The sequence below is a fragment of the Archocentrus centrarchus genome, chromosome 17, assembly GCF_007364275.1.
Source record: "Archocentrus centrarchus isolate MPI-CPG fArcCen1 chromosome 17, fArcCen1, whole genome shotgun sequence".
Classification (NCBI taxonomy): domain Eukaryota; kingdom Metazoa; phylum Chordata; class Actinopteri; order Cichliformes; family Cichlidae; genus Archocentrus; species Archocentrus centrarchus.
In genome coordinates, this window is record NC_044362.1 from 9,581,587 (window position 1) to 9,606,325 (window position 24,739).

The 24,739-nt window shown below is 41.4% G+C and overlaps 2 protein-coding genes across 7 annotated transcripts; both read right to left on the minus strand.

Annotated features, from left to right (window-relative positions):
* Positions 1 to 410: 410 nt before the first annotated feature.
* Positions 411 to 13,952, minus strand: LOC115796248 (phospholipid phosphatase 3-like). 3 transcript variants are annotated; one of them, XM_030752561.1, is made up of 6 exons: positions 13,598 to 13,952; positions 8,179 to 8,336; positions 4,180 to 4,460; positions 3,989 to 4,046; positions 3,722 to 3,898; positions 411 to 2,393 (listed from the first exon to the last, which is right to left on the minus strand). In XM_030752561.1, exons 1-6 carry the CDS (start codon positions 13,734 to 13,736, stop codon positions 2,265 to 2,267), a joined length of 942 nt encoding a protein of 313 aa, XP_030608421.1. In that variant the 5' UTR covers positions 13,737 to 13,952; the 3' UTR covers positions 411 to 2,264. The 3 variants fall into 3 exon arrangements, with proteins under 3 accessions (XP_030608421.1, XP_030608422.1, XP_030608423.1); XM_030752562.1 differs by lacking the exon at positions 8,179 to 8,336 and adding an exon at positions 9,134 to 9,288 and having other exon boundaries at positions 2,254 to 2,393; XM_030752563.1 differs by lacking the exons at positions 8,179 to 8,336; positions 13,598 to 13,952 and adding exons at positions 9,134 to 9,288; positions 9,526 to 9,729 and having other exon boundaries at positions 2,254 to 2,393.
* Positions 13,953 to 15,195: 1,243 nt separating this feature from the next.
* Positions 15,196 to 24,433, minus strand: LOC115796247 (FYN-binding protein 2). Of its 4 annotated transcripts, XM_030752559.1 has the most exons (19): positions 24,254 to 24,433; positions 22,411 to 23,323; positions 22,066 to 22,257; positions 20,635 to 21,133; positions 20,426 to 20,541; positions 20,313 to 20,338; positions 20,189 to 20,220; positions 20,052 to 20,096; positions 19,829 to 19,958; positions 18,635 to 18,794; positions 18,266 to 18,389; positions 18,118 to 18,149; positions 17,783 to 17,846; positions 17,643 to 17,680; positions 17,341 to 17,404; positions 16,078 to 16,176; positions 15,955 to 15,968; positions 15,653 to 15,686; positions 15,196 to 15,515 (listed from the first exon to the last, which is right to left on the minus strand). In XM_030752559.1, the coding sequence occupies exons 1-19, from the start codon at positions 24,260 to 24,262 to the stop codon at positions 15,449 to 15,451; spliced, it is 2,658 nt and encodes an 885-aa protein (XP_030608419.1). In that variant the 5' UTR covers positions 24,263 to 24,433; the 3' UTR covers positions 15,196 to 15,448. The 4 variants fall into 4 exon arrangements, with proteins under 4 accessions (XP_030608419.1, XP_030608420.1, XP_030608418.1 ...); XM_030752560.1 differs by lacking the exon at positions 15,955 to 15,968; XM_030752558.1 differs by lacking the exons at positions 15,196 to 15,515; positions 15,653 to 15,686 and having other exon boundaries at positions 15,718 to 15,968; positions 17,643 to 17,677.
* Between the last annotated feature and the right edge of the window lie 306 nt (positions 24,434 to 24,739).

The following is a 24,739-nucleotide window of genomic DNA, read 5'->3' on the forward strand; positions in this document are numbered from 1 at the left end:
CACAGCAAAATCAATCAGCTTAGGAGAGCATGTGAACACACTCATGGCTCATAACATGCTGGCGCATAAAGAAACTTACAGTTGCATGGCACAACCTGTGGAGAGCACATTTAGAAGTATATAAGGTCAGGCAAACGATGCAGCCTCCAAGCATTTTCACACGTGAATGTACTTTGCCACTCCGGCATAGTTTGTGTGTGGACTCTATATTATTCCAGAGCGCCATTGGGGAGAGGGGTTAAAGCCTGGAATGTGCACTATTTCCCCACAGGAAGCTATGCATGGATGTCTAGCGTCGCCCCACACCCAAATGGCTCCATCACACGCACGGCTCACCAGCTACTGAAATATACATATAGAAAAAGCAGAATTACTCTCTTTGTGTGTATAAACATCACAATCCACACTGGTGCTTGATCTTTTGTTTTTTATTAAAGACATTTTATCTTTGATATAACATAGTTTCATTGTACAAAATTTCACAATATTACAAAAATACTGAGAGACTCTTAATAAAAAAAAAAAAAAAAAAGTACTGAAGCTGTCTGTTTTGAGAGCTTTGTTTTTGTTTTTTAATTAAAACTTAATAATCATGAATTGTCACCCGTACTGGATGACATTTGCCAAACTCTGCCTCTTCAAGAAGCACGTATTCCATTTACACAGGTGTCAGAGTCATAGTGGACATTTCACCAAAACACATGCTGCAAACACACACACAATACAACTTTACACAACGTATGGGAAGAACACACAGTCCTCTCATTTTATATAGAGTACATTTGTCAAAGCATGAATGAAGAAAAACAACTGTGTCAGATCAAAGTTGAACTTCACCCAGTGGTTACAGTCATCACTGTGCTTTTTAATTACATTAAAACCATACAAACATATTGACATCGTTATAAATTGGTTGTCTATTATAATGCAGAGCTAGCTCTAGCGCATTGCTAGCCCTTTTGTATTATTTTACAAAACTTCGAGTTATTAGGCATTTAAAATGTGCCAAAACAATTGCTAAATTGTGCTTTGGTACTGAAATGGGTAACCTCTACTCTACGAGGTGCATGTCTTTGTTTTATACAGTATATATACACTGCATATGTCTCTATGGGATCCAGTATATCACAGAATTTGTCATCATGTTAATCATAAAAATGATTAGTAATAGTACAGCAACCCCACCCCCCCACAGTGTTCCTGTCTTTAGTTACATGTGTCCGTTGGAGCAGGTGCTTGTTCTCTGGCTGGAGACTAGGCTACAAACACTGAGATATATAGACCTGACATTAAGGTACACTGGCCATAAAGGCCTCACTCAGACACACACACACACACACACACACACACACACACACACACACACACACACACACACACACACACACACACACACACACACACACACACACACACAAATACGCGAGCACACACAAGTGATACACACACACACACACACACACTTTGACCTAACACTTGTGAGCACCGGTCTGGTACATACAACAGGTATTTCATTAAACGGCTCAGTGGGGGCTCGTCCTATCCAGCAGAAACAGGCCCACATCCAAAACACACGCCCTCACTGTACTTTCCAACTACTGTAACTTATGTGCAGCTTCTAAGCAACACTACATCATGCACATAATAAAAACATAAAGGCTTACAAAGCTTTCCGAAAGCTTTGCTTTAGGTAATCCGAGTGGTGACAAACAATAATGAGTTTAGTGCTATAAATTGCACATACATTATTTATGTTTGCAATAAAACCAAACTAAAACAGCATCCTTCCTGAAATTCAGGAATTTGTTTGGTTGTCATGATTTATTAGGACAGGTCACATTGTGAGTGTGTGGCCGGAATATGAATGTAGCCCCCGTGCTGGGTGCAGCTGAGGCAAGAAAGCACAAAGGCCACACATGGCTTTGTTTACAGCTGCCATTTCTAAGTCGGCAGCAGAGAATCTACAATAATCTTCATAACAGAAGAACAGGGACAAATATGCCTCAATAAAAGGAGGTCAGCTCTCTTTTCCTCACAGATTGCCTGGTGAGACAGAGGAAAGACAAAAATTTCCATTCAGAAAGCAAAACTTGCTTAACTGCTTTTCCATAGCTTCTTCTCATCCAGTGAGATGTTCAATGTTCCATATTTGTCCACATTTTCCAGGTTGTTGAAGTTTACATTATCCAGTATCGACTAGTGGCTGTAGTAGTGATTTAAAAAGGCACAGGTCAGGGTTATATACAGTCAGTCTGCAGTCTTCTCTATGCCATGATGAGATGGTTGCTCCGCTCTCTGATGTCTACCGCAGGAACCAGGTCTTTCTTCAGAGGGGTTGAAGACAAGGTAGAACGTCTTCCTTTGGGCTTGAACAAATCTGACACAAAGAATACCTGCGGAAGGCATAGAGAGAAAACTCCTTTAACATCTGAACTTTGCAAAAGGGGCAAAATGTTAAAGTGTCTTGAGGGGGATGTACAAATCAAACCAAAAAAACCCAGAATCATATTTAAGAATATAAGATACAAAATAGACAATGCATTATTTCCATAGCTTTTTATTTATTTTCATTTAAAGTCTTTTTCTTAAGAAGAGAATTGTACTTTCTGTCCTTTATAAATACAGTGTGGTGTTCCTCAGGGTTCTGTATGAGGTCCTTTTGGTTTCCCACTTGCAAGCAGTCTCTCCTTTCATAGTTTAAGGTGCAGTCTCTCCTGATATAGAACATTATGACCATTTTCATTTTCTCATATACTGATTTCCATAACCTTTTGTTTTCTCTCCACCTCATAGTTAATGCTAACTGGTATCCTAAGATTCAGCATTAGGCCCCAACTCTATCCACACACACAAAAAGCATAATTTTCCAAATTTTTTAAACACACTCCTAAACCTTGTGGAAAGTCTTCCCAGAAGAGCTGAAGCTGTTATAGCTGCAAAGGGTGGGCCGACATCATATTAAACCCTAAGAATTAAGAATGGGATGTCACTCAAATTCATGTGCGTGTTATAGGCAGATGAGCAAATTCCTTTGGCAATATACTGCAGTTGAAGCTGCGCAAGAAACCTCCTTTCTGTTTACAAAAATCTACATTTCTTCCCTTTTAAATATTTTATTTGCTAAGATTCTCATACTCCAACTTCACCATCTTGGATTGCAGCTATGGGAGTCCCCGTTCACTTCTTCAGGCTGAGTGAGTCTGACATAGAAGCACCTGCTGCACCAAGAAGTATCGCTGCCAGCTGCAATCCAAAACAGTGGAGTTGGAGTATGTATAATGATTGGACAAGATCCTCTCTGGGTAAGTAGCTGAATGATATAGAGGACCTCCACAACAGCAACCTGGCCAGCAAACCAGCCACAAGAGATGATACAAGAAGGGTTATCAGCAACTGAACTTTCAAAATAAGAGTGAGGGGATTATCCACTAGAATTACATCACTCTTAGAAGGATGTAACATTTAAATATAATTAAGATTAAAAAAAAAAAAAAACCCTCCCTGCTCAATTAAAGTCCTCCAAAGAAAAAAAAAGTGGGGGAAAACACAGGGGTAGTTTTACTAATTATCGTTTAGTTCTAACCTTGATTCTCTCCTTTGTTTTATCCAGATCTTGAAAAATTAAACATGCGTACAAACTTGATTAATGTACAACTAAAGAAGCTTATGTTCTCTTTGATTTCTGAACAAATCTAATATAGAAGCTTCCAAAGCCACTCACTATGCAGTAGGCCACCAGGGCTCCCTGTACAAAACCAGCCAGGACGTCAGTGGGGTGGTGCTTGTGATCAGAGACGCGGGACAGGCCGGTGTAAAAAGACATCATGATGAGAGTGAATTGGGTTAAAGGGCGAAGCAGGCGAGCTCCATGCCAAGTAAAACGAGACTGTAGGTAAAACTGGGAGACAGACGTTGACACAGTAAGTATTCATGCAGAGAACAACAAGGATGAGTAAGTAACTACGATAAGAACAGGTCAGAAACTCACCACCAGATAAAGCATGGTGTACATGGAGAATGATGCATGTCCAGAGAAAAAAGACTTCCTGTGGAGAACAAATGACAGTCAACATTTTACCGTTCACTAATTTTGGAAACAGCTTGAAAATACAGTTCCAATTCAACAAGATTTAGATATTAAGTATTTTATTTATGATATTTTGAGCTTTGCTGCTATACCTGGCCTCTTGAACTTTGCTCTCTGGGCCCTGACAGTGGTAGTCAGTGATGTAGCCCAGAGAGCAGTTGATCGTAGAGAAGTCAGGTTTGCACACATCGAGGAAGTGAGGGCGCAGGCGGCCCACTGACACTTTGGCAATATCAGTAAAGGACTGGCTGATGGCACAGCCGAAGATGAACACCCCGACCTGCTTGTACAGAGCAGATATGTACGGGTTCCCCACAAAAGACTTGGATCCTTCGTTCAAAAAATAGATCCTGTAGCTCTCACCAATTATAATCTGAGGGGACAGAAGGAAAAACGATGTCAGTGACATGACTTGTAATATAGTTATTATATATCACCTTCCTTCCTAAGCATCTCCTGAGTGCTTAGTGAAAATGAGGGAGTGAAACCCCTTCGGTCACGATATAAGGATTTTGGTGGAAAAATATAATATTTTCAGGTAGGAGAAGCCAGAAAAAGAATATTACAGTACAATATACTATAGAAAGTGATGTACATAATAGTGTACGCGGTGACCGAAGGGGGTAAGAGTGCCGAAATACTTTGAGGAATGAAATGGCTGTATGAAATCGTGATAACTGAACAGAGATTTTTTTTTTTGGGCCAATAAAGCACACTGCTCATATTTCACATGTAATTTAATATGCAACTGAATGTTTGGAGTTCATTAACTGAATAAAATAACCTCATAAACTTCTCCTGCAAGCATTTTCTTTTCAAGATTTAAGACTTCTCCTGTAATTTCTTTTTCCACTATCAGAACACTGTAAATTAAAACACTGAATTTGCTGGATTCAGCGTTTAATTGCTGAATTTCTTTGCTAGCAGTAATTCCCTTAAGTGCACAAAGGGGCTTAAAATGCTCATTCCTAAAACTATGTGAACTCAACAGGGGCACAATAACTTCTTAGATTCAATGCGACCCTGAGAAGAGAAAAATATAAAGGCTACGTGTGGCTATAAAAACTATTAAGATCAAGATATTATTAAAGCTAAAACAGAATGCAGTCATTTCTTTCTGAAGTGCTTTGAAAAGTGCTAATTTATAGTTAAACGTATTTAGCCTTGCTATTCTACATCTATGAAAACACTGAGACGACGTGGGGGGGAACTCGAGCTGTCCGCCGTTTATAGTCTTCTAGAAGCGTGTAAATAAACCATCGTCTAAACCAACGATTGACGGGTGAGGTGTGTTTAGGAGGAGGTGGAGAGTCGTAACTCAAAACAGCTGCTGGAGCTCAAAAGTGCCTTGCCAGTGCACCCCCCCCCCCCCCCCCCCCCCCCAAAAAAAAAATCTGCTGTTGTCGCCCAGCAGTTCACAAATTAGGAGGGAGAAAGTGGAAGGATGGAAGTGAGAGCGACAGCAAGGAAGGGCAGAGGAGGAATGAGGAGCAGAGAGGGAGGAGGGGCAGGCCCCGATGGTTCTAATCAGGAGAATCGCTGAGCTAGGCGATGTGTCTGATTCTGGTGGCCAGACTCCACAGGCACACGTCGGGGGCACGTTTGTTTTCCCCTCCGTCGGCTGTATTATTGAAACGGCTCACATTTCACAAGGGATGTCTGGCTGTTTTCATGTTAGTATCTCAGTTTCATCAGAAATTCTTTCGAGGAGCGGAGAAATAAGTCCGATTCTGGGAAAGTGTCTCTGCAGAGGGATAGCCCCTTAAGAAGATTTAACAAGCTGATAGCGCGAATGTGTTTTTTCCACCATTCAGGCCTTTAGAGCCAGCTCGATGCAGCTCAGCTGCAGTCATGGGAAAGAGGGAAGGGGGACAAAACACATCTGGTTCTCCTTCTTTGAGAGATTTTTACTATGTGAATGAGTTGGCATTGAAGTATATGTGGCTGTTACACTGAAACCTCAAAGATAATCATGGGGGCGAGATGCTGATTTGTGGCTTATGTTGAAAGTTTTCTATTTCCAAAGTGACACCATGTTTTCTTCTCTTCTAATAAAGTTCAGCATAAATCATAAAGGACATGCTGCATTCTGTTTTTATAGTGGGAAATGAAGCACTAAACGACTTAACATTTGCATTTTCTGGTTGAGAAAACACAAAGGTTTGGCCAGAACGCTCTGGGTGGGGTGGGTTAAAGTCACGTTGCGCCAGGGGAAAATGAGATATTTGGCAGAGTTCTCTTGTTAGAGGCTTGTGCCACAATCCCACCTCACCAATTACAGTATTTAACCAAACAACCATTGCATCAACCATAATTGCACCCATCCCCCCCGTGGGCCCATGTCTGTGTGTTAGTCTGCAGGGAGAGACCATGACACCTGGCGACATGAAGCAAGGCAGTGTCTGTCAGGTGACAGCATGAGCTGTAGCAGTGCTGAGCAGAACTTTGTTGGCTAGAAAGCATCTAATACATTTTTAAGTGTGTCTGCTGCATGTCCCTGTCTGGGCTGCAGCATCGCATAGAAATGACCTAAATATAAATGTCTAACCTGAACAGCTGCCAAAGTGTTGAAAGATGTATTTTTCTCTCATTCAACACTACAAACAAATCCAGACCATCAGTCAGAGATTTTTTAAACTGTCCCTATGATGTTGTCTTGCTGTTAAACCCATTACATGAATTATTTGGAAACTACCAATACGGTAAAGATAGAAGATGCTCGGACCAAAAGGATCCTGCTATCACTCCTAATCTACACACACAGTATTTCAGGGTTTTCACTGGCTGAGAATGGGCTTTTGGGGGGGGGGGGGGGGGGGGGGGGGGGACTACAAATGTAAGAATGACTGTTTTGCATATAGTTAAGGAAGTGCCTGTTATTGCACATGATTCAGATATTTGTGTTCACTTGTCTGCAGTGTGTGTCAGTTGCATGTTTCTTTACTTGCTATACTGTTATGCGTTATATTTGTTGTAATTTCTGCTGCCCTCTTGGCCATGTCTCTCTTGAAAAAGAGATTTTTCATCTCTTTGAGACTTTTTCCTGGATAAACAAAAGGATATATATTCATTTAAAGCGACTGGATAAACAAGATAAATTTATAAGTAATCAAAACCAGTTTGGTGAAAAGTTATAATGTTTAATAACTGTTCAGGTAACAAGTGAACTGGAACTACATCAGAACAGAGACTTGTTATACCCCTATACTCTCTATTTGCCTTTGCTAAAGACTAAAACCTCTTTAGTGAGCAAAAAAAAAAAAAACGCTGTACAATTATCTACACAGGATATTTTGAACCTCGGCACTGCTGTGCACTCAGATGTGTTTTTAGGGGAACTCAAACAACTTATGCGCACAACTGTATACTTAAATGTGCAAATGTGAAGTGCATTAGTGAAATGTTAGCCATTACCAGGCCCAGCAGAGAGCAGCAACAACACATGCAGGGTAGAATGGGGTGTATATCTGTAGTGTCAAATGTACAAAGATTTTATTTGATTTACAGGATGCTGGGACAAGAGCACAGATTGTGGATGCAACCTCACTGTTTTCTCCCAGGAGTTTGCAACAAACTGCTCAACGCTTCCCTTTTACTGTAAGCACCTTCATCAACTGAATCCTCTTAAGCCCCCCCAAGGGGAAAGCCTTGAGCAAATGTTGTTGACTGGCTGTTATCTGGAATGGGGTGAAACTAATAACAGGGACTGATAGTGCAGGTATGAGGAGGAGTCGTTTCAGCTATCTCGTAGGATAATCTCAGTTTACAGCCACATTGCTTCAACTGTAAGATAAAGCCCTGTGATGAAGTACATTTCTCAGCACACACAGAAAGCCCACTGAGAAGATTTGTGGTTCAGCTGGAGGAACACAGGACCAATTGTAATTAATCTAACAGCTGAAAACAGGTAACAGCATTACTAAACTATTGTCTGTACACTGGAAACGCTGCTATCATAATGAATAAAGAACAGATGATGGCAAATCATCCGTTCTGTACTGTAGTTCACCAGTGCTGCTAGTATTTGTACAAGGTGCAAAAAAAACACAAGAGGGGGTAATGACATTAGTGGTGAGAGTGAGGTGACTTACAGAGAGGAAGGTGATTAGAATGCCAGAGCCGCTGAGCACACCGTCGCTAATGGTGTCTCTGTTTTTGGCCGGGTACTTGATGGACTCATCATCGCAGTAAAACCCTCTACGGTAAGGCTGAACCGCGCTGGTCTCAATGACCAAGAAAGGAAGGCCAGCTAGTGTGAAGAAGCAGTTAGAGGCACAGACAGGAAGGAGGGAGGTGGGGATGGATGATGGAGAGAGAGAGAGAGAGAGAGATGGAGGTGCTGGGTTAATGACACGCAAATTACAGAGGTCGTGGGTACAAGCAAGAGGTAACGAGTGAACATGTGGGACCGGCTCAGTTCATTTTGCGGCTGTTTTCTGTGACCAATCGAGAAATTATTCTAGTTTTGTTAAATATTCATTAATATTAGAGGGTTTTGTTTTTTTAAGTCAGCTTTTGGACAATTCACATGATTATTATTAGTGAATGGTTCACCTTACTGCTGGCTACTTCCCAAAGCAAGCCTCATGGTGCTTTCAGTGTCATATCTATGCATATATGCAGATCCAGACATCTGACAGAAATGTAGGAAATGATGTGAGTGTTTTTTGGACCATTTTCTTAGATTTTATAGAACAGATAATTCTTTTATCATCTTAGGAATTTACCGGTAATTGCAGTATTATATAGTCCCATTTCCAAAGTGTAAAATCTTTAATTTTATTGAAGTAGGGAAATAAATGGAAACCAAGGCCGCCTGAAAGGTAGCAATTAAATATGAAAGTTAACGATAATATGCGACGGAAAATGGTCGGCAGTGATGTACAGCATACGTGATTTACAGTTAATGAGACAAAACCCACTGAGAGCTGGCGAGAGCCTGCTGAACCAATCATATTTTTGGAGGTGTCACATTCCAGCCATTAATGAACCGACAGTGTCCCGACGCGCTCCCTCGTTTTCTTACTTCACCACACCAGAACTTACTGAGACCACAGGCACAGTGAAGCCCACTGCCGTGAGCACTGTGGTAGACACTGTGCTGTTCTTATAGGGCAGTCTGATGCTGCTGTCATTGCAGGAGAATCCTCTTTGGTAAGGCCGGAAGGGAAGTTTGTGCAACAGCACAGCAGCGAGCATCACTGCATGGTTGGACAGACACATGAGCACAAAGATAGACAGTTGTGTCAACAGACATAAAAGAAAAAGGACAAACAAACACGTTTAAAACTCCCAGAAGATGCATTTACAGTAAGTTAATGCACTCATCACATCCTGTTTTCCAAGCTCATCTTGATGTTATCATAAAAAAAAAACAAAAAACAAGATACATCCAAAACAAATCATCACTATTTTACGGACTTGAGAGAACCACTTACGCTGAGAAAACCATCAACTGATCCCAAGTTGATATTAAGAGAGTAAGATCTGTCGTGTTCTTAGCAGGCAACATTGCCGTCAACTGACAAAAAAAAAAACAGTCTTCCTTCCTTTCCTGCTGAGGCTTTCAAGTACACTTAAAAAGGCCCTCTTAAAGTTGCCTCGGGGGGTGTTTTTGTGTCCGATCGATTTAGTGTCTTTCGGCACTTAAAGTGGCAAAAAGATCTTATTTATCTCCCGACAACAAACAGAGAGTGGGTGTAACTAAGATACAAGCCAAAAAAAAAAAAAATGACAGCTTATTTTCCCCCATTTCCTAAAAGACTTCAGTGGAGGACTTTGATATTTGAGGGTGGACGCGGTACCCAGGGGAGGCCTCAAATCTCAGCGAATTTGGAAAACACACTTTCAAATTGCTTCAAAGCGACATTTAGCTTTCAAGTCCCTCTCTGAATACGTCTCCAATCTGCCGATACAAAGAAAAACAAGCAGAAAGGAGGTGGAGGGGCACGATTTCTCAAACTAAATGTCAACACATGCTTCAGTCACTGCTGAGCCCCTTACATCCACACACACACATACATATACAGCTGACTTGGGCCTTTGAAGGTCCAGCTGGATCGGGCTCAGGTTACAGACAGAACTCTGGCACTCTGAACTCCTGCCACATTCAGCAAGATTCACATTATTAACTCTCTTGCTGTTACTGTTATTCTTCAAACAAACACCTGGATGGCCCGGCTCTGAAACAGGTCCAGTTAAAGGGGAAAAAAAAAAAAAAAAAAAAAGAGCAGGGTGGGACATATTAACAGCTCTGTAACTGTAAAAATATACTACAGTTTAAAGTCTGCTAAATCCTGAATGTCTGATCCCTTCAGTTTGGTTAGTCTGGCTATGAAAAGAGCAATACAAGCCTTTCCAAAGCAGGGACTTAGCCTGCCCAAACTGCTGATACAAAGCATTCAGGGGGGGGGGGGGGACCCACAAGCTGAAAATGCTACATGTGAAACACATTGACCTGAGAGCCCTGACCCCTACAACCACATCTAAACACATTCGCACACCCACAAACCACGAGGCCAGAGATTGATAGAAAGAGAAAATAGTTGGCAAACGAACCCATGAACTTAAAAGTTCACAGCTTTTGAGGATCCTGTGTGAGGTCAGTGGTTTCAAAAAGCTGATTGGAAAGAAAGAAAAAGGAATATGATCCCTGTTTCCCAGACTTTCAGCTGAGTTTTTCTTCCACAGTCCTTTGACCCCCTGCATCCGTCTAAGAGCTGCAGCATCAGCAGCGAGCGTGGCATCTTGGGATTTTCCCCTCCTACCCTCTTCCTCTTTCCTCTCATCTAAAAGTCAGGGGGGGGGACGAGGAGATGGGAGGGAGGGAGGAGGAGGAGGGTGTCCTTGTCGCTGCCAACAACACCAGTCAGCAGGCGTGAGTCTGCCTTTTGCGCTGGCAGCATCAGACCAAAGACAACAAAAACAAGCAGAATGTTGGAAGATGTATGTTTTTCAGTTTATAATGTCTTTCTCAGGTGTCTTCTTTATTATGCCTCCCCTGAAACAACCGAGGAGTTCAAACTTAAAAAAAAGCAAGCCCTGTAAATGAAGCCCGATGATGACTTTTTCAGCACATAACTGAGCTGAGAAAGTCATCATCGGTGTAATGTCAAAAGACGGCAGGAAACTTTTTATTAAGATCTGACAGTTCCATGTCGCTGCAGCTTGTGGAAACTATAATAAATATGCAATAAATGCACACTCTGAATGAAATCTCCCACTATATTCCGGAGGCGTTCGCCAACACACCAAACGTGGCTATTAAAACAAACAGACGCACTTTTTCCACTCGCAGGGATCCCTCACTGTCTGGCGCAGAAATGTATACATACACGTCTGAGGCAGTTGTGGCACATACTGTACACAGATGAAGGTGTTTTCACTCACAGCAGCACCCGCCCTCCTCACATAACCTGTCAGTCCAGGCTTGAGCTTGTTTTTTTCAATGTGTGAGGGGAAACCAGTTCTGCCTGCTTGGGCTCAATGAAAATCCCATTTGCATTGAAACTATAGCTGCACACAGTACCTGTGCGTGCCTCCGTCTTACAACTGAGAGAAATCAGCCATGTGTAGGTCTGCTACTGCTACATTTGGCTAATCGTCTCGTTTGACAAGTTTAATGCAAATGCATTTCTTAAACTCGAATTAAAGTTTCCTGGACTGTCTGTGGACCAAACTCTTCACAGAAACAGTTTCCCGAGAAGCGATCTTGGAACCCCTTATTGCTGCCTAACCGGAAAGCACTGGTGTCAGACTGAAACTAAGCTCGTGTTTACCATTTTTAAAGGGTCAGGTTAACCAAATTATAAAAATAAAAAGATACTTTCAGTTTCACTTTTGCTTGTAGAGGTTTTGAGACACTTGTCTCTGAGTGTCCAATTATCATTAGTCATGAAACACATTATGAAAGTCTGGGCTTTTGTCAGTTGTTGTAATTTTGGTGAGCAAGCCTTCAGTGTTAAAAAAAAAAACTGCATCATTTTCCTAAATCAACATCCCATATTATCAAAAATTAGAGCCACAGATGCAAGTGCCACCTTATTTTTAGCTCTGAAGTAGGGCAAAGGCACACGTAAATGTCATTAGGCGATTAACTGGAAAACGAAGCCAGCTCCTACAGCTTAGGATAACATGAATCCAGTCACCCGGTCAGGGGTGAGGGGCATTTCTGCCCAAATTCAGTTCCAGTCAACACTGAATCACCGTGACGTTCTCGTCCAGACCGCCGCCTGTTGTTATCTTTACATGCGCTGGTGGTCCACAGGGAGCACATTACTCAAAGTGTACGAGAGAGCAGGAGAGCGATAGCCTCGAATGCAGTTTTCCCCAGAACTACAATCAGTGTGTGAGGATGAAGGAGAAGCGGTGATTACCAGCACCGACATTTCCTCCTTGTGGTCACTCTGCTCAAACCTCAGCATTGGCCAGGAAGAAAAAAAAAAAAAAAAACACAGTTGGTTTGTTGACAAGCTCTTCTGTGGGAAGTCATATACATACATGGGGATTTACCCTCCACAGAGACAACAAACTATGCTGAAACTAAATATAGCTTTTCAAAGAAAGATTGTTTGTACTGTAAACCATTGTTAACAATAGCCTTACTGCTGCTTTTCCCATGCAGATGCACCAGTTTTATCTTACCCACTGCTGTGGTGTTTGCAATCATGACTTTACACTGATATCAAACTGAACAACACAATGGAAACATATGGTTATATCACAGCAGAAAATGAAGTCAGTGGTTTGAACCACACAGCAGCAGCAGCAGCAGCAGCAGCACCCCTTTAAAAAAATAAATAAGAATTTGGGACTTTCATGTTCAGTGTGTTTCACCCAGTGTGTGCAGCTGCTGAACATCACAGGACCACAACTGATCAACACACACTCACTCAGCTCTGACCTTTTCACCACTTCCCTTAATTTTACACACACACACACACACACACACACACACACACACACACACACACACACACACACACACACACACACACACACACACACACACACTATGCCAGATGTTCAGATGTGAAGAATTCCTGCTGCTGTGGAATGTGAGCCATGCTGGAAAATATAATTAACAATCAAAGCAGAGGTCCACACAGGTGTGGGTGGAGACCAAAGAAATATTATATCCCTCCTGGAGCACTTTATTAATTACTTTCGACTTTGACTGCACTTTTTCGGGGGGGGGTTACTGGAGCGTTCCACTGAGTAAGCTAATGTAATTCTTGGAAAACTATTTGTACCTTAACAGCTAAATAAACAGGCTACAGTAGGTAATGGTTGGCTTTAGTTACAGAGTTTGTAGAAGCTGCTCCTCACATTTAGGTGGGAAACATGAAACAGTAATCTTATTAAATGATATAATAATAATGTAGTGCTCTATCATAAATGAACTACGGGGCAGACAGACACGAGCGAGAGTTGATCGCTACAAGTAACAATGAAACAATCAAACTTGCCGCCGTAAAGTCACACGCTTCAAGTTATTAGTGAGGCTCTCACCTAAAAACAAGCAGAAGAGATCCACTCCGACCAGCAACTTTCTCCTGCTGTGGTCTTTGCAGTTATTGTTGCTCAGTGAACTCCCGCCGTTCTTCGTCTCGGCTGCCATGGCTTTCTCATATATCAAACAGCGTTGCATTTAAAACGTTTTGCGTGTTTGGTAAAAAACAAAACTTGTTACCAGCCGTTGAAGTTTTGAGTTTACTTTTATTTCACCGTCTAAAACACGTGTGTCACTGAATCCTGCGTAGGAGTGGTCACGCGAGTCTGTATCTTTGGTCAATCGGAAACCGCACGCTCTAAAAAACTACTCGCACTTCTCTCCCGGCTCACCATCCTTTAACCATCTTTTACTCCTTTCCGCTGGGTTAGTCAGGTCCCGTGACAGCCTCCCCAAAAGCCACTCCTCCCGCTCCTCCCCCTTCAATTAGTTCCATGTGCCCGGTTTCTCCTCAGGGACTGCCCCTACACACCTCTCCGGGATCCGGGATCTTCCAGTCGACACAGCAGGAACAACGCGAAGAAATGAGGGCCGTAAAACTTCAAATTATGGAGCAAGTTCTCATTTCCTCCACTGACTCTAAACATCTCACTGATGGAGAAATTCACTAGGAAAATTTCCCAGATTTTGCATCCATCCAACAATTTTCTTCCACTTATCCAGTTGATGGGTGGTTGGGCTGGAGCGAGTGGTAAATAGACTGTACTTATGTAGTGCTTTTCTAATCGATTGGAGGTCAAAGTGCTTTTTTACTCTAAGCCTCTTTCACCCACGCACACTCCAATGGATGCATCAGGGGCTACTTGGGGTTCAGCATCTTGCCCAAGGATACTTAGACTATAGGAGCCAGGGATCGAACCATTAACTTTCTGATTAGTAGAAAATAAGCCCTCACCAGACAGGATAGGAAAAATAGAAAACAAATTTGTTGAATTTTCATCTAAATTATGGTTGACTAAATAACACTAAATTAATGTTGGGCCAATGTTAAAATCTGACATTGAATACAGTGGCATTGGAATAACAGTAATAGCTGCCCCAGTTATAGTTCATTTATGATGCATTTTTTCATTTAATCAGGTGACAATGAAGGTGAAAAGTCACTGATTTATAGTTGATGGAAAATTAAAGTACTGAGCCACAGCTTCCGCCCCAAACCTGTCCCAGGTTATTGATCACCTTGAGGCAACTTTTTGTGATTTGGCACTATATAAATCAGAATCATAAACACAATCAAATCTACAGCAGGGCTAACACACACACACACACACACACACACACACACACACACACACACACACACACACACACACACACACACACACACACACACACACGTCTTTGGACTGTGGGAGGAGTATCCAGAGTGACAGAACATGCAAACTCCACACAGAAAGGCCACAGCTGGCTGGTGGAGTCAAACTCAGCAGGCTCCTTGCTGTGAGGGAACAATGCCAACCCCCACCATGACTTTGACTAGAAGACTGCATCTTAGAGTACACAAACAACATAGGAAACCCAAACAGTGTCATACAAGCTTAACTCAATGTCAACTATTTATTAGATGTAACACTGAAACAAACAACAACAAAAAAGCAAACATTTCTGCAAACATCCATAACTAAGCAACCACAGGTGAACACTAGACAAAGTGCAATGGTTCAATTTGTGCAACATCTACTCCTCTCACAGTGACCTTAGAGTAAAAGGAAAAAAAAGGAACAAATATTAACAAGTAGAAGATGAAACTGCAGTTACAGAACAGTTCCACAGCAGTGCCATCACGAATCATGACGTTTGTCTTCACAGCAGAGGGCCGAAGTCACAATTTCACCTCCACAGTGTGGCGATTAGGAGTCAGCGTACAGCGGCGGGGGAGGAAGAAGTTCCAGCTCCGTGAAGTCAACTTCTTGTTCACTGTCTCACACACACAATGTCAAAGAACATTAAGTACTACAGTACATGCTTCTATGGGTAAAAATCTGTGGCTATGAGTAAATCTCAAACCAAGCTTGGCTTCACTTTATGATTAGAAGGAAACAGACAACACTTACGGATACGGAGGCTCCTCGACTGCACTCAAGAAGCCTAGATAAAGACCCACAGATACAAACGTCGCGTCAACTTTAACCATCAATGCAAAACCACCACCAACATGTCTCCAGGTCACTTCAAGTAGATAAAAGTTCTTCAAGCTATTTTCCATTAGGGAAAAAGTCTCCAATCAGTGTTTACACTCTAGTGCATTCAAAGGGATTCGTGAGTACCCCGTTTTTAGCTTCACCGTTATCAGTGAGGGTGACATGTGGTGGCAACAGTGGAGACATGGAAGAGGAGGGAGGGAGGGGGGACTTACTCTGATGCTCATCACTAAACAGGACACAAGAAGAGGAAAGAACAGAATATAAAAGACAAAGCAGCCAAAAATACTCGATGCATAAATATTGTCTGAGGTTAAAGGTAATAAAAAAAAAAATACTTTGTAAAGGTTGCTCCTCCATCATCAGGGACATCACCAAGTTCATCTTTGGTCTGGTGAAAGAAGACGGCGAGTTTCTGCAGGGCTTCATGTTTGATCCTGAAGGGCAAAAGCAATGGTGCAAATTCATTTTTTCAGAGGGGTTTTGTTTTGTCCACCTTCCTTATTCTTTCACAGGAATCCAAAAACCACTGGAGGTAACAAGCCTCTGCAGGGTGAGAGTAGAATCTAATTACAGCATCTCTCAGATTAAAGTCCTTGGAGCAGTCTTACCAGACTGAGCAATTCTTCTGAGGGGTTTTGTTTAAGGCTACTTTTTTGGACTCACTGGAACAGAAGACAAAACTTTTTAGCAAGTTTGTACTGCCCTGAGATTTCAGTCAAAGTCAAAGCTTTGTGATGAAAGGCTCAAAAAGCTTTCTTCTGCTGAGGTAAAAACCTCTGATGTAATGCTATCAAAGAGAATTTCATAATTTAATGGTCTAAGGTTTTGGCTTCACCTAAACTGAAAGTGGACCATAAAAATGGAGCACTTATTTCTAACAGAGACCCTGGTAGTGGCCAGTTTTTCTGTATTTCTGTATATTTTGAGGCTGTTTTAGTCACTGAACTTTCTGGCGTCAGTGAAATCTCATAACACTTTCACCTATGCTATGATCACTCAGACAAATATTTACCAGTTTAAGCATTTTTTTTATGCTGTGATTTGGTGCCTTTTCCTCTTTGTCCATGATTAGAAATTGAATAGCGTTTGGATTTATACAGTTGCTCACACAAAAGAATCAACTAGGATAGCTCACAGCTGATTGTAATTGGAGTTTTTCATAATTTGCCATTTTGTAAAAAAAAAAAAAAAAAAAAAAAACAACTAATCAAGAAAAATCATACACAGGTTAAAAAAATAGCTGCCTTCTTGGTTTGCTGCTTCAGCTTTCTCAGACTGTTAATCAGCTAAGATTTTTAGTTTGCCATCCAGTGTGTTAATGATAGTTTTAGTCTCTCCTGTAATCAGCAGAGGTCTCCAGAAACACTCCCTAAAATGATGCATCTCTAAAATATAGCTTCTAGGACCTCTTGTAAAAAGTATCTCATTATTTATTTGATTTTTTTTTCTTCCATCTTTAATATTTACTTGCTCATTAACACAGTAAGTGATCCTAAATTAGCATACAACACGTATCCACTTCTCAAGATGCAGCACAGTGATGTTTATGAAGAGCTGAAAGGGGAAATAAGCATCTGCTCCATGTGTTTGAGACTTACTGTGAGTGCAGGTCTTTCAGGTTGGCGTCATTCAGTGTGTTCTGGGCAGCAACGTGAACACATGCTGTCAGAGCGAACAAACGAAGGGCAGAGGTGTAAGTGGAAGGGTGAGACAGGAATGGGGTTAGTTTTAACACAGACTGAAGAGGGAGGAAGTAAGAAAAACATATGGTAAAAGTGCACATCAAAGGCCTGTTACAGGCATGAAACAACCAGAGTTTCCTTTAAACAAGCAGACTGGAGAGGGGGGGGGGGCACAGCTTGTTTCAACTTCAAAAAGGGCAGGACATAAATGTACTCACACATCTCGGGCACTGACGCAGTCTGCTGAGAAAAGCTGCTGCACAAATTATAGAGAAAGAATATTTACTTTTCATTTGTCATCAGTTTTAGAAATGACACTGATCCAAAAGCTGCTTTGAATCACAGGCAAAGATCTTACTGGCTCTCACTGAACGGTGAGAGGGTCTCATCTTCATAGGCCCACTCCTCACTGTCATCTGTGACTGTGTGAAGAAAGAAGGGGGAGGGGCAATTAAGCCTGGTAAGCATGCTGATGAAAGCCCATGAATTCCTTCACAATCATAGAATAACACACAGCTGTAAAGCACATGACAAATAGTTAAGTTACACAGACCAGTTATTGTGATATGATACTGGCTGGCACGCAGCCGCGGTGCAGCAGCACTCTGTCAGTCAACAAGTCAAAGTATTATATAGCACTGGACCTCACGCTACTGAGCTAAATGCCTTCATGTAGAGCCTCCGGACACTTACAGCTGCTCGTTAGAACAGGATGGTTTGAGGATCTGCAAAAAAAAAAAAAAAAGTGAATCATGTCAAACTGTATTGGGATAGGCAATTTTTTTTTTTTTTTTTTTAATTGAGAAACTAAATATTTTTAAATTAGTGTGCTAACCAGTACCTGCTCCCAATGCTTATGTTATCTCCCTCCTGGTTGCCTCCTCGCCCTGCTGCTTGAGCCTTTTTGCCTAGTTCCAGCATCTCCTTGATATTTAACTCCACATTCATCACTGAAATATAACCATCTGCAAATGGCAAGGGGAGAGCAGCTACTAAGAGCACAAAGGTAATAACACTGAGGTATAAAGGTGAAAACAGAAGCATGAAAGAGAAAAAAAAAAAAAAAAAAAAAAAAGGCTTAACACTCCTGTTAGTAATGTCTGCTGGATCCATGCAAGTTATTAACTAATGGTTCTGTAATTATAATTTTGCCAACTAAATCAACTAGACCAAATTCTAATTTCATATTTAAAAATAAAACTAAACTCACATTTGTTGTTGGTGTCTCGGGCCAACCATTTGCCTTTGGGGCAGTTGGTGGTGCGGATGATGCTGACCGTATCCCCGCTCTTCACAGGTAAGTCATTCTTGCGGACCTTACTGGCCACCATCACCTTGGCATGATACATGGGCTCCTCATCCCCAGTCACCTACAAAGTCATAATAGACTGTAGCTAAAAGATGGCATTAGCTACTATGACATTATTAATGGTTTTAGACAATATTTGTAAACTTCAAAATTTGCATTTTGGCTACTGCTATATTTTTTGACCCTTTTTTGTTTGAAGCCAATATTGAGCATATTTTAATGAGAGGGTGGAGTGCTAATTTACCAGCTAATGCTTATAAACTTGGTTAGCAAGCTGCATTCATAAACTGTGCCAGTGAAACACACAGAATCACAACTAATTAACACTAATTACAGAACACTAGCTGATTAGCTTTAGCTGCCTGTATCTGAACAACTGTAAAATCAAAGCACCAACACTCCCAACTACACAATCCAGACGGAGTTTAAAAAAACAAAACAAGAAAACAAAAACTTAGGGATGCACTCAGTGTTGTGCATAGAGGCCAAAACTGTACCAAGCTGTAAACATGCCGTTAAGGCCATAGAGTTTCACATTTTAGCATGGGACTCCATGGGGATCGACTCCCTTGAGAAGCCAGCCACTTGATTTTTTTGTGCTTTCCGCATTGGATTAATTTTTCAGTTGCAGCAGCTGCCCCTTGGATGTCACACATCCACTTGAAATTTGTGAAATTAATCTAATCAGGAAAGCACTGACTGAGGTCATAGATCAGCCAGCAGAGGCTGACACGTCTGCGGTCAGAGACGTGTCAGCCTCTGCTGGCTATCAGAAAGAAAGGTCTATGGCATTTCAGCACTGGTTTTACTTTTCAGACCCTAAAACTAAATCCTTCTTAGCAATGAAATGCACTGTCTTGCAAATATCTAAGCAGCATAAAATGCAAAACACAAAAATCTTTTACAGCTTTGAAGAGCTCGCTTCATTGGTTCTGTTTTTTTTTTTTAATGCAGGAAGTTTCCCAACAAAAAACAAACAAAAAAAAAAAAACCAACTGATGACTCAAAAGCTGAATGAACAGCAGCCATCACAGCGCTTCCAAAGGAAACTAAAATCAGAAGTAGCTCCATCTCAGAAGAAACTATCCGCCTTACTTTGAACTTCTTTTTCATTTCATTTTCCTTCTTCTCCCTCTCTTTTTGCTCCTTTTTTTCTTTTTCCAATCGCTGCTTCGCCCTCTTCTTCTGTTCTTTATGGTCAGCAGGGTTGGGAGTGTTCATTATGCTAATAAAAATGTGAAAAAAAAAATTAGGTATATGAGTATTTTTATTTTAAAAATCACATCATGAATAAGAAGGCTTACATGTCTAAACATACCTGTGCATAGGATTATGGGCCAAATGTTCTCCTGATACACCCACCCTGCAGTTTGATAATCACAGTAAGAGCAATAGTCACACTGTCAATAACAGAATAAAGATCATGTATTTGAGGGGAAGGGGGGGGGCACATACCATGGATTCTTCAGCCTTTTAACACATGACTCCTTTTTGGGGGGAAAAAAGTCATAATTTGCTAGAGGTTCCTACTAAAATATATTTTTACTCACTATGATGGTCATATACTCTGATAAGTTACCTTTAGTTGGTTGTCAGCATATGGATCTGTAAGAAAAATTCAAAGAATTACTTAAAAGGAGAGAATAAACATCTGCAAGGGATCTTATTTTAAGAGTAAAATTAAGTACTTACTCTTCAGGCCGCCTTTTCGTTTATTTGAGTTATGACCCAAAGTGAATTTGTTCATGTTCTCAACCTCTTCATATACATTAGTATATGTTTCATAGCAACTGTCCTGTTGATGTAGACTGAAAGGGAAATATATATACACACACACAGGAATATTGTAGCACACTGTTAAATTAAAAGAAAAAACTGATTCCAGTTACTATAAAACTTACCTTGAGTGGCTACTAAGCTCTGTTTCCTCTGGGAAAGACTGGCACTCAGCGACTCCCACATCAGTTTCATCAGAGGGAGATTTAGGAAAAGACTCTACAAGCACCTCTTTGCTCTGGGGCCTCTGCTCTGGTATAGCAGGCTCTGGGAACTCTAACAAGTTTATTGGTTCGGGGAAGCTGGCTGGATCAAGGGGTATTATGTTTTCACTGCCAAGGTTCAGATCTTGGATGATTGAGCTCACACTGGCCCCTGCAGGATCACGCGCTGACAAGTCAGGTTGTGGACGCTCAGCGTCGACAGCTATGTGAGGGTTAGTGCTGACTATGTCTAAGGCCTCCAGTTCTAGTGCAGCAATATCAACACCTCGGTCTTCTGCCGTTTCTATCTCTGCATTCTCAAAGTCTGGAAACTCTGGGGCATCGAGCATAGGGTTGGAGACGGGTAGGTGCTCAGACTCTGGCTCTTCAACTGGTGCTTGGCTAACACTTGGTGACAGCACTATAATAAAAAAGTAAAAGCAGTATTTGAACAGATGTTCGGCCTTACCACAAAGAATAATGTGAAATGCAGAGAGAATAATGCTAAGTCACTGATGCTTAAGCAAAATGACTGTGGCCACAGAACTGAAGACACAAAAAAAAAAAGAAAAGGAAATCTCTATAAACAGACAAATATCACTTTCCAGTATATAATGGTTTAACCTGAGATGTTATTAGGAGTACTGCTAATAAATAACTTTTGTAACTAATCTAGGTAACTATGTGGACAGCAGCTGAAAGTTAAAACCTAATACTATAGACAATTCAATGTTAGAAAATATATTTTTTTTTAATTTAAATAAAATAGCACAAAAAGTAAAGACATTTGTGTTTGGTTGATTATTTCTTTGTTGTAACAATGTTTCTGGGCAATAAATCTTATACTGTTGGAAAGCCTGTTTATTTCTCCTTTGCTGGTTGAGCAGCAGAGTTGAGTATGTGAGTTGCGCCCCTGAAAAACTCGCCAAATCTTCTCTGTCAGTGCCAAACAGCTTATTCTGCTGTTGAATCTTGTTTGGTGTTGTTTATTTGATTGAATAACTGCTGGTTGAAGAATGGGATGCCACCCCCACAGCAGTGTGAGACCAGTATGAGGAGGAGGTGCCAGGCTGTTGTGGCTGTGTATGGTTCTTCCACAATGTACTTTTTGTTAAATGCATAAAGTGTTAAATTGCCAGTATGTCTTGTTTCTTCAGCCTTCAATCATCCTATCAATAAACACCACCAAACAAGAGTCTATATTGCAGATGTATGAAATACATACATCCAATCTGCAATTGGCTACATGCAGGTAAACTGCCTACATGACAGTAAAAGGAGGATAGGATTTGCTGAAATGCATCAGTAAACCATTGTTCCCATTTTGCTGTTGACTTACTGAGATTCACATACCAGCAAATAGTGGCACACTGTAACAGTTGAGATCTACTAATGGAGGTCTGGGGGGCTTTGCCGGCACTGGCCCCAGTGTTCTCAGATCAGGCAGAGGCTTCTTTAGTGGGACACGTGGTGGATGAAGTTCAACAGTCTTCACCAGCAGATTTTCAGAATTATCTCTGCTAAGCTGCTTTTCCAGTGGCGACTCTTTGGGAAGCAACATTTTATAAATATTAATAGTATTAGCAATCCAGATATAAATAATGCTGAATATTTAACATTAGCATATTCTCCATGAGGAAACTGTAGATCCTGACAGGAATGTTACTCGGACATTTTGACACTCTGAACATAGCTTACTGCGTAAAGAGCTGCTGGCTTTGAAGAAAGGCCGGGCTGAAATACAGGCCAGGTGTGGAAGGCACACCGGTGGGGATATGGGCGGAGCAGCGTTCTTTGGTGATGAAGTGAACTCCTTGTCTGTGTTGTCAGGGGAATGCAAGCGCTTGGGTTTGGTAGAGATCAATATGTTTCGGCATGAGAATTTCTTCTTGGCTCTCTCCAAAGTGCTAAAAATTTTATCGTCAGAATCAGCAGTGGTCTCCGCTGAAGGAGGGGTGACTGGGACATCTGGGCTGGAGAGGGGGCACTCAGTGGTTGACTGGTCACTTTGGAGCGAAACCCCATCCTCTGTGGTTTGTTTTTCCAATGATGGCAACTCACCAGAAAGGCCACATGGCCTGTTGGTCAAATCATCATATGTGGACTCATCTCCACCTTCTGCACCGACCCTTGATGCTTTGACTGACCTGAATGGAAGCAGCAAAGCCTTTCTCTTGATTTTAGTGTGTGGCAAGACTTCTTTCCCTGGCTCTGGTTCCATTTTGTGCTCCCTTCTCGCTGGCATTTCTGCGTTCTGATCTTTTGCAGGCAGAACAGGAAGCACCAGGGGCATGTATCGAGAATGCCTCGCTGTGCCTTCTCCATTAGTAAGCTGAGATGACGGGGAGGTCCGCTGAGGTTGCGGTGGGAGAGAAACCGGCCGCTTGCCTCCAGACATTCGCAACGTATCTCTGAAGATGACACGAGGAAGTGCTGGTGTCTTGTTTTCTGCAGCAGTATTAAAACTGCTAACCACAGGGGTGCAGTGACCTCCAGGTGGAGGAATGCGTTTGGGTTTTTCAGCAACAGCTGGCCGGCTGGTTTTGGATTGAGCCAAGAGAGCCTCTTCCTGAAATTTGGCCCTCAGTGCTTTGAAGTTGATTGGTCCCTCCTGAAAAAAATAATAACCATTAAGTAAAAGAAAGCACACTAGTACATAGATGGTAGATGGTCATTTTAAGGAGCAAGACCCACTGCTGACATTTTTCTTACTTTCTCCACTTTAAGTGATACAAATTTATGCTCCACCACTCCAAACGCAGGTAAACAAATAGGAATACAAATATACCTCTATTTCTGCTTCTACTTTTAAGAATATATGAATTATACTTGAAACTGAAGGTACCTTTTTGGGTGTTTAAAGTACAATGTCACAGTAAAACTGTGCATATGGGGACAGCATGTTGTGGTTTGACTGGAAAGTTTGAAGATTAGGAATGAGGGTTATTCCCAGCTGTAGAGTTTGATGTAGGAGCCAAGAAATTTTGTTTGTTTGTTCCCCCCCCCAAAAGATGGTAAATCCAATTTCTCTGGTTTAAGCTTTTCAGATGTGAATATTTCTGGCTCTCTTTTGTCTTTGCCTGTTATTGTAAACTGAATATTTTTGGAGTTTGGCAAAACAAAACTGCAACAGTCTGGGAATTGAGAAACATTTTTCACCGGCCTTTGATCATTTTAAACCAAAGTATTTATTGGTTAAATAAGAAACTTCTGAACAGATTCAGTCGTCATTCATGCATTTCCTTAATCAGTAATGGAAATATCAATGAAATATCTGTTTCTCATTAGAGATTAGAACACTGTGAGGACCAAAAATTGTTAGCATTTAATTTCATATATTTAACTGAATTGGAAGGAAAAAAAGCACAAACAATAATTTCTTTTTCTCTTTCTTTCTTATCCCATTAAGCCATACTTTACATTTGTATTACACGGAAAGCTCATTAAACTAGCAGAAAGAGGAGTAATCCACGTAAATTAACTTTCATTTCAACTGCCCTTTAGCCAATTAAACTTGCTCTAAAAAGCCTTTAAACTTTACCTCTTCCATTGTAGCTCCCGTTTTTCATCACTGTTCAGGACTCCGCGTTTGAAACACAGCTTAAATTTTAATGAAGCGCTGCTGTTTACTCTTTTGATAACTTCGCCATGATAAATCCAGAGACCTGACAGTTTTGGCTAATCAGGGTGAAGGCTAAAACAAACAATTTGAAAGCGCCGCTGAGTGACGCACCTGCGTGCTGCGCCCGACCTACGTGCGCGTTCACGATTGTTTGATCGACGAATCGGGAGCGTCGAAAGGCCCCCGCACGCGCGCGGGGCGTGTGCCTATCTAGGACATCCTCAAGGAGCGTCCTCCATCTAAAACCAGATTTTTTCCCCCGACACTAAAATTGTAATGGTTCCTCCTTTGTCCATATGTACGTCTCACCTCTCCAACAAGATTCATGAGATGTACCGCGTGCATGTTTGCTGACAGACAAATATAGTATTGCAAACACAACCCAACCTCTGCTTTTACCTTGCT